Raw genomic sequence first — 13679 nt, 5'->3', positions numbered from 1 at the left:
AGGGCGAGTCACCCGTAAGTTAGCAGGTCGGCCAGGTATCATATCCAAGGTAGCAGAGAGGTAGCATGTACCCCCCCCTCCCTCCTACTCTCCTTCCCCTGGTCGCGCCGCGCGAGAACCGCCCAACTCGGACTTTTGGGAGCTCTGGAATCTCGCATAACCCTCCCTTTTTCGCCCTGCCGCGTACCTACGACAAAACACCATCACCGGCAAAAGCGCGACGACACACCCCAAGATACCCTCGACCCATGGATCGACCGCAGAGCCTGGTGAGTAGAGGACGAGCCAGCATCGCAACGATACGAGCTAATGCGTTTCCCTAGGTGCGCAATTGATTTGACACGGTATCGCGCGCAGTGCTGAGCACAGCAGCGAGACCGAAGGCAAAAGGGGTGTTGACCCCCCTCCCCTTTTGAGAAAAAAAAAAAAGAGAGGGAGAGGGAGAAAAAACTTACCGAGAGCAACACACTCAGACAACCGAGAGAGAAGAATGTCTACCAACAACAAGTCCGTGCGATCGCGCTTCTCCAGCCCGCTGCACCTCGCGAGCTCTCCCTCCAGCCATAATCGAGGTCTTGTTGGCGAAGGTCAAAGGTCAATCATGCAGCGCTGGCTCGAGCCGCCGGTACAGAACAAAGCGAGCTTCCAAGAGGCTGGGCTCGTCAGGGGCGGAGTGGTGGAAAACATGGCTCCTCTGGGTACCTTGCCGAAGGCTGCGGCCCATAAGAGGTCTCCAGCCAACGGAGAGGTCGTGCCAGCTCCTGCGCCAGTGAAGACCCGTATCGTGCTGAAGAAGCCGTACGCGGTTACGCCGGTCGAGACTACGCCACGCGCGAGGGAGCAGTCGCATGACGAGGGTGTCGAAGCGGCTGTCTCGCCCTCGTCACCGCCTCCGCAGCCGGTGCAGCCTGTCTCGAGGGTGGACGACGGCGAGGACGAGGATTATGTGCCGCAGAAAACAAAGGCGCGACCGTCCTCCTCCTACATCCACATCACCTCCGCCGGCGCCAATACCCGACGCCACTCTGCCCGGCGACGAAGTGCACGGCCTAGCCCTACCCCCGTCGACACCTCTCCCACCCATACCGCCACTGCTGCCGCTGCTACTGCTACTCCTGCTGCCGCTGGTGCCGCTCACCCAACGCTCGCCCTCCATACCACCCGCACCCGTCGTCATTCCGCATCGCCTTCTTCACCACCACCGCCGCCATCATCATTTTCATCCTCGCAACCGCAATTCCGTCCGCCTCACCCCACCCTCTCCCACGACCCCGACAAAGACTTCGCAGACAAGGTCGTCGAGGCAGCCGTGGACGAGGCTCTCCGCCATTACCGTTACCCCACTGCCTACGCCCTTCGTTTGCTCTACGACGAATACGGGTCGGATTCTCACTTTGTGTCCATGCTCGAGGACGTCTACTACCAGCGGGCAGACATAACCACCCTCAAAGAGTTCAACAGACTCCTTTCCGATAAGAAGAAAGACGGCAAGAAGGACAACAAAGGCTGCTACTACTTCGTGCCCCCCACGACGGCCGGCCGCTTCGCACCGCATACGCCGAAGCCCGCGCCCTACGGGGACCTGATCAAGACGGAGATGGACGCTGGCATTCGCGAGCATTTCCGGGACATCGACCCGGTGGACGCTCACGTGAGCAAGAAGGTCAAGCTCGACCTCGAGACTCACAACGGCGGCGGGGGCAGTCCGGCCAAGGCAAATGGCCTCAGCGGACGCAACAGGAGTCCGTCAGGCAGGTTAGCTCACAAGTCGCCGCACAAATCACCTCACAAGTCGCCACATCACAAGTCATCGCACAAGTCACCGCACAAGTCACCGCACAAGTCGCCGTACAAATCGCCTCGGGGAAGGAAGACGCGCTCGGGATCTCTGAGCAGCAGCTCGTCGCTCTCGTCGGTGCCTGATGATGTACCGGATGACTATGAGGAGTACATGGATCAGGTGGATGATGACCTGGGTGTCGCGCGTCCCATCGCTGCCGAGCCAAATAATGCGCAAATCCCGGCAGGCCCAGACCAGCCAATCAGCGGCCAGCAGAAGAAACCCGCCGCCAAAAAGAAGGGCGGCGCGCCCAAGCATTCTCTCCCGCAACACCCATCCCGTCACCCCTCCCGCGACTCGAGCATGCCCGCTGCTGTCGTCGCGAACGGCGCCTCCCATCCTCACCATCCCCGGCACCCGCCCGCCGGCGCCTTCAAGTTCCCCAGCAAATTCGGCGACCTTGACGAATCCCACCAGCTGTCCCAACAAAAGCTGACCAAGAAGCTCGAGACGAGCAAAGCCACCAAGGGCCTCGTCGAAGAGAGCTTCATCCGCGGGTCGGTCCTGTCATTCGACGACGAGGACGCAGCCTCAGTGCCGCCTGCACCGCCCCCGCCCGCGGCGGAGCGGAATCGCTCGTCTCGGACGCCGATCCTGAGCTCGCGAGCGGCCAGGGCGGCCAAACGAAACCATGAGGATCTGGACGACCCCATCTCTCCTACCGTGTCGTCGTCATTCAAGGCCGACCTCGAGACGTCCTCTGCACGCAACTCGCGTGCCGCGACGCCATCGAACCCACGATCGAACAAGAAGGCCCGGACGGGACTACGCGTAAAGACATCGTGAGTTTCTGGGCCCGCCCAACTTTGGTTTTGTTGTTGTTGTTATTGTTGTTGTTGTTTTCTGTTTGTTATCATCTCTCCCTTCTTCTTCTCGCAAAACACCGGCCGAGTCTAGCGATGTCAGCATTTGGTAACACGGCTGAGGGTCCGACCGAAATGCTGTGCTGTCACAAAGCCAGGCCCAGCCAAGTGGCGATGTGGCACCACATGGATCTCACGTCGGGCCAGGATCAACACCTAGATAAGATCATTTTTATTATCTTCTCCTACGCCCCTCGAGGCCTATGCCGCCTATGTGTCGTGGGGGAATACTAGCTAACACGCGTACCGTACGTGACAGGCCCATGAAAAAGAAGGGCACCTCTGCGGGAATTCCTCGTAGTAGTGGTGACCGACCAAGCCCTGTGGGCAATGGAGGAGTACCAACCAGCCAGGTGAGAACAAGCCAACAAGCCCCCTCCCCTTCCCCTCCCATCAAGAGAAATTACGAGGGAAAAAAAAACGCCTCTCTCTCTCTCGCGCGCTCAGAGACGCGAAAACATCGCACACCCGGCCGTCCGTCGCGGCGTGCTCCTGCGCGGATTTCGTTCTCTCGTGGGCCAAGGGAGGCTTAGCCCTACCCAGCATCGCAAAACACCAGCCCGAGAACGGTGGCAATCCTACTAGTTCCCGCCCTGCCCGAAACCCCACGTCAACCAGACGCGACAGCCCCATGTTCCTGTGCTGACGAGATACGCTAGGACGACAATGACGACTCCTGCTACGCCTGTGGCGGCAACGGTGATCTTGTCTGCTGCGATGGATGCACGTATTCCTTCCATTTCCTTTGCATAGACCCGCCAATGGACCCGGGCCACATGCCCGATGAGTGGTATTGTAACGAGTGCAAGCACCGCTATTCTCCGCCCTTTACCGAGCACCAGGGCGTGTTCCGTTCGCTGTTGACTGCCTCGGAGAGGAAGAATACTCGCTCTTTTCGCCTTCCCGAGGATGTGAGAGACCTATTTGAAGGCGTCAGGACCGGGCCCGAGGGCGAATACGAAGATATAGCGCCCCCGAAGCCGAAGTAAGTGCTCACCGCCCCCTCCCCTCCGTCTGCATCGTCGGTCCTCTAACGCCCTTGACTGTCTAGGGGCAACAAGAAAGGGCCCGAAGAGCCCTTTGACTTTTTCCGTGTCAGAAATGCCGACGGCCCCGTCTTGTGCCATCACTGTCAGAAGGCAACCTCGGACAATCGTCCCATCATCCCCTGCTCAGTATGCGGCCTTAACTGGCACCTCGAGTGCCTAGACCCTCCGCTCGCGGTCCCGCCCGTGCCGCGAACCTGGCGCTGTCCCTGCCACGTCGAGGAGATGTTGAGCGAGCTTCCCGCGCGACTGGCACCCGCTCATCGATACCGCCAGATCAAGAATGCTCCGGTCATCGAACAAGGCTACAGTAGAGGGATGGCGAACAATGGGTGGATAGAAATCGACAACGACGATAGCGAAGACGACGCGGACGCTTGGCGACGGCATAGAGGCTTCGGCCGCATTCACCGACTGTCTGAGAAGGGCATCAAGTCTGACTTCATCTCTCGGTATGGCAATCTAGTTAGAAAAGAAGAAGAGGTTCGGGGCGCTAACCCATCGCCTAGTGTGCGCCAAAACCGCAAGGGCAGGGCGGCCAGTCGTGCCCCGATTAGCGACACATCCGCGAGGCCCGCTCCGGCGACACCATCTAGGATTCGCAGCTTAGATGAACAGCAGGCGGCTCTCAACCTCGCGCAGCTAGCCCGAGGCGAAGGCGAAGGTGCCGGTACATTAATTCAAGCGCTGGTGGTATGTAAACGTATGACTTGGGTACAGGTGTCCTCCTGCTAACAATATAACGCGTGCAGTCCCAAGCCAGCCCTTCCGTGATTTCTATGATGGCGGCAGCGGATTCTCGTCGCCTCGCTGCAGGCCATCTGTCCTCCGTCGATCTGACATCCCTCGAAGTCATACTTACTCACGCCGAGTCCCTCACGGCAAGCATCCGCAAGATCCTCGAAGGACGTCGAAGTCAGCCGACGCCCGAGAGTACTGCTGCAGACAATACGGTGCCCGGAGAGACGAAGGCAAAAGCTCCCTCAGCAGGTGACTGCCCCAAGGTTGATAACACGACCATTTCCGAAGACGGCCAGCGAGCCCTCGTTGCGCGAGACGACGCCCCCGATTCCGAAGTCGCTCAGGAGAAGCTTCCGGTCGACGATTCTGCCATGCACAGCGACTGAGACGTGAGCATATCCTCTATACGGGCGCGACACTCTCCGCCGCCCCCCTCTTATTAATGATCGGTTTCTTTTTCCATTTCCCTTCTCCACCTCTCTCGTACCGACCCCTCTACTAGTCTGCCCCGACGCGGCGGCAACAGAAATTTGTCGACTATTATTTCCGACCCACGGTTCCCCCAACGTACATGGCAACTACGTCTCGATTTACGGACTCGTGTCGATAGATCCGCCTCTTATGCCATCCCCCTCTCTCACGCTCCATAAATACTATGGAATGATAAAGCCCGTACAGCACTCACTCGCCTTTGATACTGACGGTCATCGGATATCTCAATTCCCGGGTGAACTGGGATCTAATGAACTCAAGAAGGCGGTATCGGTGCCGAAATAAGTCCTGATCCCCTGTCGACGGATGGATGTGGACAAAGTGGCTGGCGTCCCTTGGTCCAGCGAAATATAGTTGCTTCAGACACGGCCACAGGCCATAGTGCGCTGTGTCCCCCCGCCCTTTTCTCTCTTCCGCATTCCCATGCGGACGAGAGAGGAAGTAAGTCGTGTTTTCGACCTTGACCTCCCCAAATTCGTTGTATGAGTATTTGAAAACCGGCGGAGATGGACATACTACAAGGCTAGGGAAAGAGAAGACCCGACGACGACGACACTGGAGAAGCAGACACCTGTTTCGTCGCAGTCTCTATAAAGAGGTGGTTCCAGCCAGGTTTCCTTTTCATTTTCTCGCCGGCTTCTTTTCTCCCTGTCCATATTTGCATGGCCTTACATAGATCTGGATTTCCCTTCCCAGGGGGCCTCTAGGCTGCCAAGTTCGGAAAGGGACAAGGGGAATCACGCTGGCCGAAATCTTCTTTCTCTCTCATCGTTGTTTTCCCGGCCTGGTGTTGTTCCTCTGCGAACTGCTGCTCCCTTCTACGACCCAAGTGAACTAACCTAGAGGCCCACGCGAGCGGCCTGGTGGTTCGTTGGTGTAGATTCGACCAGTGTCCTTTTTGACATCTTTTTTTCCTCGCGGCACGAGGGAAGAGGAGGGAGTCGAGGAGGGGAGACTGGATCCGGCGCCGGCCAGAGTCACGCGCTCGCAGCCGACGCCAGTCATATACTAGGAATGAATTATTCTCTTACCAGTTCCGCGCGCACGCCGCAGTGGCAGATCGTAACCTTCCCAATGACTAACTAGTAGTAATGAATGGCTAGTATGCGATATTCGCGGCCGTCGCGTTTGACTCAAGGACCGGGCATCCACCTAAACTTGACCACCACGTAGGAGAAGGGAAATACAAGATAGAGACATTCTTCCGACTGGCGATGGTACATGGCATCCTCTCTACGTATCCGGCATCTAGTAACAGTAACACCGCGCGTGGCCCACGGCCGGCCTCCCGAGGGAAGGTCGAGCCGTCACGGCCATCGACGACTCGTTACTAACGGGGACTCGTCGATAACTTCCCAAGCCCCTCCGAGGCTCCATCCCCCTCCATCAACCTTGGGCCGCCCTCCGTCATACATACCTCAACACGACTCGTCGCGTGCGCTCGCCGCTCGACATGTGATACATGTGTGTTGCACACAGCGACTTGCCGGCTAGGCAGCCGCTTTACCTAGACGAGCCAGAAAGGGAGCCTATCAGTAGCCCCCCCAAAACGGCGACGGTCAGAGACAGAGAGGGGGGGGGGGGGGGGGGGGGGGAGATAGCTCAAGTGGCTGAGGCAGGTCCACCCGGAGCATCCGGCGGTCGGGACAGCGGACGGATACGTCCGCAGCTGCGCGCCTCGCGCATCCAGCGAGTATTGTGCGCGCGAGGACAAGGGGACGAGGCAGCGAGGGCGGGAAAAGCGCGTCGTCCCCCTCCCCCCGGTCCCTCCCCACCCGTCGCCACGTCGGCCAGCCCGACGGGCTGACTTAGCTGGCAGGCAGGCAGGCATGCGCAGGTCACGCACATACATATTGTAGGTTCAGGCACGTCAGTGTCTGCGCGTGTGCGCGTCCACCGCCCGGCAGCTTCGCTCCCCCCCCCCCGTCTCGACGCGTGCGCGCGTGTGCCTACAGGCAGAGGTACCTAGGTGTGCCGGCCCCTGTGGCAGACCGGGCCCGCCCTCGGGAGCGGCGGCGGCAAGCGCAGGGCGCCGACTGCGTGGCGAGCCAGCTGGCCAGCCGCGGCGGCGGTGGCGGTGGCGGCGGCGTCAGCATCGCTGCGCGGGACGAGGCCAGGGGGCGGTGGTGCGGGCGGGCGGGCATGTTGCCTCCTACGTAGGTGCCTAGGCACGCATGCGCGGCGAGCGCGGTGGCGGCCGGGTAGGCCGCGATCGAGCGGGCGACTAGGTGGGTAGGTAGGTAGGTAGAGGAGATAACATACATACATACCTGCCTACCTGCCTACCTGCCTACCTATAGACGCCAGGGTTTCCCCCCCCCCCAGTCCCCCTCTCCCGTCCCCACGACGTTCTGTCCCGCGCCGGCGCGACGAGGGGGGGGCCGAGAAGGAGCCTAGAGCCGCGCACACATGTGCGTCGACGGGCGGGCGGGCGAAGAGGCACCCGCCTCCCGCGCAACCTCTCCGGCCTCCCCCCCCCCTCCCTAGCCTGGCTTTGCCTACTATGCTGCCCTACCCGCCGCTATCCGGCCTTCCTCTCTCTCTCTCTCTCTCTCTCCTCACCCCGCCTATTCCCGAAGCGGGGGACGACCAATCCGAGAAATCCCGAGATAGGTACGATATACGGGGAGGGGGCACACACAGATACACACACACACGCAGAGAGAGAGAGAGAGAGAGAGATGGGGGGAGGGGGGAGGGGGGGGTAGAAAGGGAGGGAGAGAGACCGAAGGCGGGAAGGGCGGGAACACGTTACGCGCGCACGTAAGTACGTAGTAGACGAGAGCGAAGCGTCCACGGAACCCGGCGTACGAGCGGGGAAAACGGGGTTGAAAGAGCGAGGGCGAGAGAGAGAGAGAGAGAGAGGGAAAAAAAAAAGAAGAGGAAAACCATCTCAGCCCCCTCTCCCCCCCCTCCCCCCCCTTCACCGCCATTTAGCAGCAGCCGCCGCAAGTCGGCAAGGACGTAGTCAGTAGTCAGTTGTTTTTTCTCCCTGCCGCCCTCCCTCGCCTTGTGTTTCCTGCAAAAAAGAAAGTCAGTAAGAAAGAAAAAGGGCGCCGTCAAGCGCGGAAGAGGGGGACGCCAAGAGGAAGAGAGAATAGTAACCTCGAGATATTTTCCAGAGATAAAAAAAAAATCCCTTCATAGCTGAGCAAAAGAGACGAGAGACTTTTCTTACTCTCTCCTCTCTCTCCTCCTATCCATCTACTATCCAAACCTAGTGATGCGAGTCCGGGCCCTACTCGGGATTGGCAGATGACGCGAGGACACACGCTCCTTTTCTCTCCCTCCCCCCTTGCTTTAATAAGGCGAGTTCCGAGAGCCGGCACCGGCCCCCGCAACCGACAACGCGGTTTGAGGGGTGAGAGGGCGAGTCGGCCTCTATACATTCTTGCGTAAGAAAATTTAACGAGGATCGCACACGCATCATTTGTCACTTGCGATCTTAATAGACTTATTCTGCTCTTCTTCTCTCTATAGCTCTCGTTAACAGCACAACAACTGCGTCGAGACAAAAAAAAACCCCGTCATTCAGGAATCCCGTTAAATTTCAATCCAGCCACGTGGAGCAGCTGACTTTGTACATATGACAAAACATGGCGGAACAGGTCTGCATTCGTGGACGTCTCTTCCCAGTAGAAACGTCGTGGGCGAACTTGGCAAAGCCCTCTCTTAATCCGTCGCCCGCGATAGAGCGGAATCGTAAGTGGAGATCGACCACGTCCAGATGTCGCCTCCGCGGCCCCAGTCTTAAAACGATGTTAGAGACTGAACCGAGATCCAAGTACTGCCAGTGCGGTTTCCTGCCCCTCACAGCGTGCCAGCCCGATATGCTTCTTGGACCTTGGACCTGGGCGGATCGTCGACGACGGCCCTACCTCCAATTCGTGAACATAAATCAAACGTGCCAAGCCAAGCAAGCAAACCAACTCTCATATCCGTACAGCCTCACAGTTTCCGTAAGGCATATGCGCCAAAGCGTAGACGAGCACGCCGCCCCGCCCCGCGAAACAAGACCCAGTCGAGACGACCTCTCCGATCATCTCTGAAACGATCGGTCAGTACCCATCGCCGTGTTACGGTCGAGGCGACCTCTTCCGTGGAGGGGGTTGACCTACGCGTCCGCGCCTGGCGTTGACTGGCTGTTCCTGCACGTAGGGCATCGCGTTGCCGTACGCGTAGCCTCCCATGTTCATCCCCATGCCGAAGCCCGGAGGCGCGAACCCCGCCGGCGCCCCTTGAGGTTGGATGGGGCTGCCGTTTGCTCCGCCTTGACCACGATACTGGTCCATCGGAGGGTTCGGGTTGTTGTAGCCTCCGTAGCCCGCCTGCATCGAAGGAAAGTAGTTGTTCACCGGCGGCGTTCCGCGCGGGAGCATGCCTTGCGGGTATTGCAACTGCGAAATGTTCACCGGCGGCATCGGCCCGCCGGCCGCGTTGTACATCGGCCCCTGGGGGCCGTACGGTGGGAAGGCCGACATGCCGGGCTCCACGCTCTCGCTTCGAGGCACGGCATAGCCGCTCATGTCAAAATTCGAGCCGGCGCTGCCAGGGTTCATGGGATTTAGGTACTGGTTGTTGTATTGGGAGTTCTGCTGCGCTGCCGCGGCGTTCGCCTGGGCCTGGCGGGATGCAGGTCGTTGCCGTTCATTCGAGCCGTTATTACCCACAGAGTGATCGCGGGATCCGCCGCTGCCACCGCCGCCGCCGCCGCCACCGCCACCACCACCACCACCACCAGCACGAGTAGATAGTCCTACCTCGTCCATAAGCCGCTTGTAGCCCTGATTAGGCTGCGCCTTGATGCGGACGAGGACGCTCCGGACGTTCTCCACGACCTGACCTCTGATGCTTTCGTCGAAGAACGGGGTCGTGAGCACCTTGAAGATGAGCGTAGCACCGCACGAGTGATCGCTCAGAATGGCCTCCAGAACCTGGTCCTTGGGCGTGAAGAACAGAGCCTTCAGGATGATGTCTCGCGCGTCCGGCTCGGCTTTTTGGTTGATGACCTTTAGGACCGTGAGGTACGCGACCTTATGCGTGCAGAGATGAACGAGATAAGGGACAAGCTGAGGGGCTAGAACACTACGACGTTGGGGGAAGGTGCACGTGTCGAGGAACCAAGTAAGCAGAAGGGCGCCGTTAGCATTGGTAGCCAGCTGTACGCTGTGGAGGGCGATGGCAGCGGCTAGCATCCTCTGCTGCTCCTTGGTAGCGTGGTGACTTTCGAGGCACGCCCGCATCGCTCGCGCACCGTACCGGCCCTGTCCGACGTCCCACATCTTGCTTAACATGGTTTCGAAGATGAAATCGTTGAATGGGGCGCCGAACTTGAGGCAGCCCTGTAAGACGTAGTTGCCGTACTGGTCGAGGAATAGCGGGATGGTGTAAGGGTGGAGGTGCTGGACAATCAAGGACATCTGATGGGGTGTCTTGCAGACGTCGATGATCTTCTGCGCGGCCCACGTTCCGTTCTTGTGAACGCCGATCTCCGCCATGTGCGGGGTGATCTTGGCCAACATGAGATCCCGGACGCTGTCCGAGCAGTGCTCGAACAACTTCTGAACGACGGTGTTGCCTAGGTAGTCGGAAGACAATTCAGCTATCTCGGGAAGCATCTCAGTCGCGATGTGCTCTATCTCCCCCTGAGAGAGGCTTTGGTTGTCGATACGCTTTCGGATGTCCCTGAGTTTCGGGGCGTCGTGAACCCTGGTGTGGGTGGGCTCGCGAACCGGAGGGATCTCGTCGACAAAGGCGTTGTACTGGATTGCCTGCTGAAGATTGTGGGAAATCCGGTACGTGTCGTCGTCCGTGGCGCCGAAGGACTTCACGATCTGAAGGATATCCCTAGTCATGTCACGCAATGGCGGAATCACTGGTGTCGCGTTCGTGGTGTTACCAGAGGCGGCCGCGGCGTTGTCGCTCGCGGGGGCAGTGGTATTAGAGGCGGCCCCCTCTTGGCTCTTCGCGAACGGATCCGGACTTGGGCTGGGGAAGACTCCGTCGTGGCCCGGTGTGTTCGATGCGGAGGGGGGCTTGGCAAAATTGATACGAATCGGACCGGCCCCCGGGAAGATCTCCTTGCCGTTCATGCTTGCTTTCGCCGAAATGGCACTGTCGACCCTCTCGAAATTTACGAAGCCGCAGTTCTTGTGCGTCAATACCCTCGCAGAGAGGATCGGACCGTACGACTTGAACATCTCGGTCAGGGTTGACGTGGTCGTCGACGTAGGAATACTACCAAGCCAGAGAGCGCTTGTAGGCCCTTCAAGGCCAGCCTCTTCCGCCGTCAGCAACCCGTTATTACGACTGTTCGATCTGCCGAGGCTCATGGCGGCCACCGCCGTCGGAAGATCATCGAATTCTTTCTCTTCCGGTAACCGAATGTCGGCGGGCGTGATCGAGTTTTCCAGGCGTGAGGGAGTAGGATAGTAGTTCCGCATGAGCCTCGAGCCTGCCCCTTGTAACTCTAGAACGCCGGCTGTGCGGGCACGTGGCCGAGTGGCAGATGCCTGAGTAGCGAAGGCTTGGAGGCCTTGGACTGCTAAGTTATGATTGTGGATGGCAGCATTGGTGGCCGCCAATTGGTCCTGGAGGACGGCGTACTGGGTCTCGAGCGCCAAGCTATCCTCGTCGTAACCATCGTCCTCCTCATCTGCATACTTGTCCTTGTTGTTGACCGAGTAGGAGCGGAAGCGGTTGTTGGCCTGCTTCGTGAAATCGGCCAGACCAGGCAGGTAAGGGGTAGCTAGTTGAGCACGGGCGGGTTGGGGAGTCTCGGCAAGGCCTAGATAATCAAGCGTTCTCATATGAACGTCGTTGTCTCCGGGTCCCTCCTTCGAGAAAGCAGACTGAGCCGGCGAGCTCGGGCCGTTGGACCCAATGCTAGCTATACTCGCTAGGGTATTTCCCCTCTCGCGCCCGGTCGGGTTCCACGTGCTAAAGACCGAAGGACCAAAGGGCGAACTATTACCAGGGCCGTGGGCGAAGGGGATGCGTTGCGGCATGGAGCCGGCTCGAAGCCTCGATAGCAAGTTTGACGATCGGGAGGCCTCGGGGGCATCGTTTAACCCCGGCGACGGAGACTTGAAAGGGCTCTGGGACGGCGTCGGCCGGGTAGACTGAGAAGAGACCGCGGGTATACTGAGCAGTCCATTGCCGATGCCACCGGCGGGGAAGCGGGATGGCACGGTACCCGCTCGCGCACGCCGCGTCGACGGCAAGATTTCAGGGGCGGGTAGCTGTGCAAAGTCCGGAAAGCCATCGGTAGGCGACTCGGGGATATTCTCTCGCAGAGGGGTCGAGTTGCCGCTGGTCGGCGGCCCGCCCCAGAGGTTTCCTGATAGGCCGGTGACGCCTTCTTGAGCCTGGATTTCCCTCGCCCTGAAAAGCCGACGGTTAGAGGGACGCGAGAGAGAGAGAGAGAGAGAAGGACGAGTGGTTCCTGCAGCTTACCTCTTCGAATAGAGCCTACTCGAGCCGGCAGCGTCGTGCGAAGGAGAGCCGGCCCCGGAACGCGTGGTACCTGCCATCTTTCCAGGTGGGTTCAAGACGCCAGACATGCCGAAGGGGGGCCTGACGGCGGTAGGCGGGTCGACGGGAGGTAGGTTAGAGGTTGGTGAGGTGGAATGACCGTTGACAGTCTTAGGTGGGTAGCCAAGGGTCAAATGTTCAGATCTAGCACTTGACATTATCGATTATTCATCCGACCCTCATTAGGAGAAGCAACAGTAACGGCTCTCCACGGATGATTATACGGGGGCAATCCCACTCGGCGTAGTAGTAAATGGGCTACGAAATCGAAATAGGGTCGGGGGGAGGCGGTGCAGCGTTGGGCTTGCCGGCGGCTTTCCCGTCGTCTCGTCCTAGAAGAATTCGACGGCACGGAGCAAGAGGACGGCTTAACCAGCGACGACCTTCAGGCTTGCCTGGTAGATTAGAGAGAGTTGCACGCGGCACCGCGAGATAGGATGTATGCTCAAGGAGTGAGAACAGTCGAACCGCAAGCTTCTCGTTCTCTTCTTCTCCTCCTCCCTTTCGTCTCGGCTTCTCGAGGGCGTGTTATTACAAAGAAGCAAGCGACCGGGACAAGGCCGAGGCAGCGTCGATTTGGTAGATGTGTAGAGCGGTGGGCACAGCAAGGCCCGGTGGCGGGAGATGCAAGGAGCGTCGTGGTCTTTTTGATTTGAGGGCGATCTCCAAGTCGACTGAGATTAGAATTGAGGGTCAAGACGGATGGTTTCGATTCACTGTACTTTTTTCCCCTTTCTTTCCCTATTTTTCTCTTCTCGATTTTTCCTTCCTAGATGCAAACCCCCGGGCGGAAATAGAATCGGTTGGGAGGAGAGGGAAAAAATCAAAGAAAAAAAGAAGAAAAACAGGTACAGGTGGTAGTCCGAGGGCGATGGGGAAAACGGGGGAACCAAACGGATCAGGATCAATATACAGGCTCCATTAAAGATCTACATATGATCAATCGACGAGGGGTATGAAGAGGACTCGAGCCTGGAGAAGGGCATGAAAAAGAGAAGAGGAAGGTTGGAAAAAGGTTGGAGACTGGAATTCTCAGGAGGTTCAAAAAGCAGATGGACGACGGATGTGCGAGAACGGGGTACGGTGGGAAAAGCAGGATTGGGTACATGGGCTATGTACTCCCGAGGTACCTGGACCACTGTACAGGCTTCCATACAGAACGTG

At 58.8% G+C, this 13679-nt stretch overlaps 2 protein-coding genes across 2 annotated transcripts; one reads left to right on the top strand and one right to left on the bottom strand.

Moving 5' to 3' along the window:
* The first annotated feature begins 178 nt into the window (after positions 1-178).
* Positions 179-5057, top strand: GGS23DRAFT_53115 (uncharacterized protein). The gene is made up of 7 exons (XM_051514737.1): positions 179-269; positions 324-2622; positions 2963-3056; positions 3363-3688; positions 3755-4201; positions 4259-4442; positions 4502-5057. The coding sequence occupies exons 2-7, from the start codon at positions 491-493 to the stop codon at positions 4874-4876; spliced, it is 3558 nt and encodes a 1185-aa protein (XP_051371812.1). The 5' UTR covers positions 179-269; positions 324-490; the 3' UTR covers positions 4877-5057.
* A 3987-nt stretch (positions 5058-9044) lies between these two features.
* GGS23DRAFT_52930 (uncharacterized protein) lies at positions 9045-12885 on the bottom strand. Its single transcript, XM_051514718.1, has 2 exons — positions 12438-12885; positions 9045-12365 (listed from the first exon to the last, which is right to left on the bottom strand). Exons 1-2 carry the CDS (start codon positions 12671-12673, stop codon positions 9059-9061), a joined length of 3543 nt encoding a protein of 1180 aa, XP_051371811.1. The 5' UTR covers positions 12674-12885; the 3' UTR covers positions 9045-9058.
* Positions 12886-13679: the final 794 nt, after the last annotated feature.

This window comes from Durotheca rogersii (genome assembly GCF_024521655.1).
Source record: "Durotheca rogersii strain YMJ 92031201 chromosome Unknown GGS23scaffold_10, whole genome shotgun sequence".
In the NCBI taxonomy this organism is placed as follows: domain Eukaryota; kingdom Fungi; phylum Ascomycota; class Sordariomycetes; order Xylariales; family Xylariaceae; genus Durotheca; species Durotheca rogersii.
The sequence above is the reverse complement of the archived record's forward strand: the minus strand, read 5'-3'. Positions and strand labels throughout refer to the sequence as shown.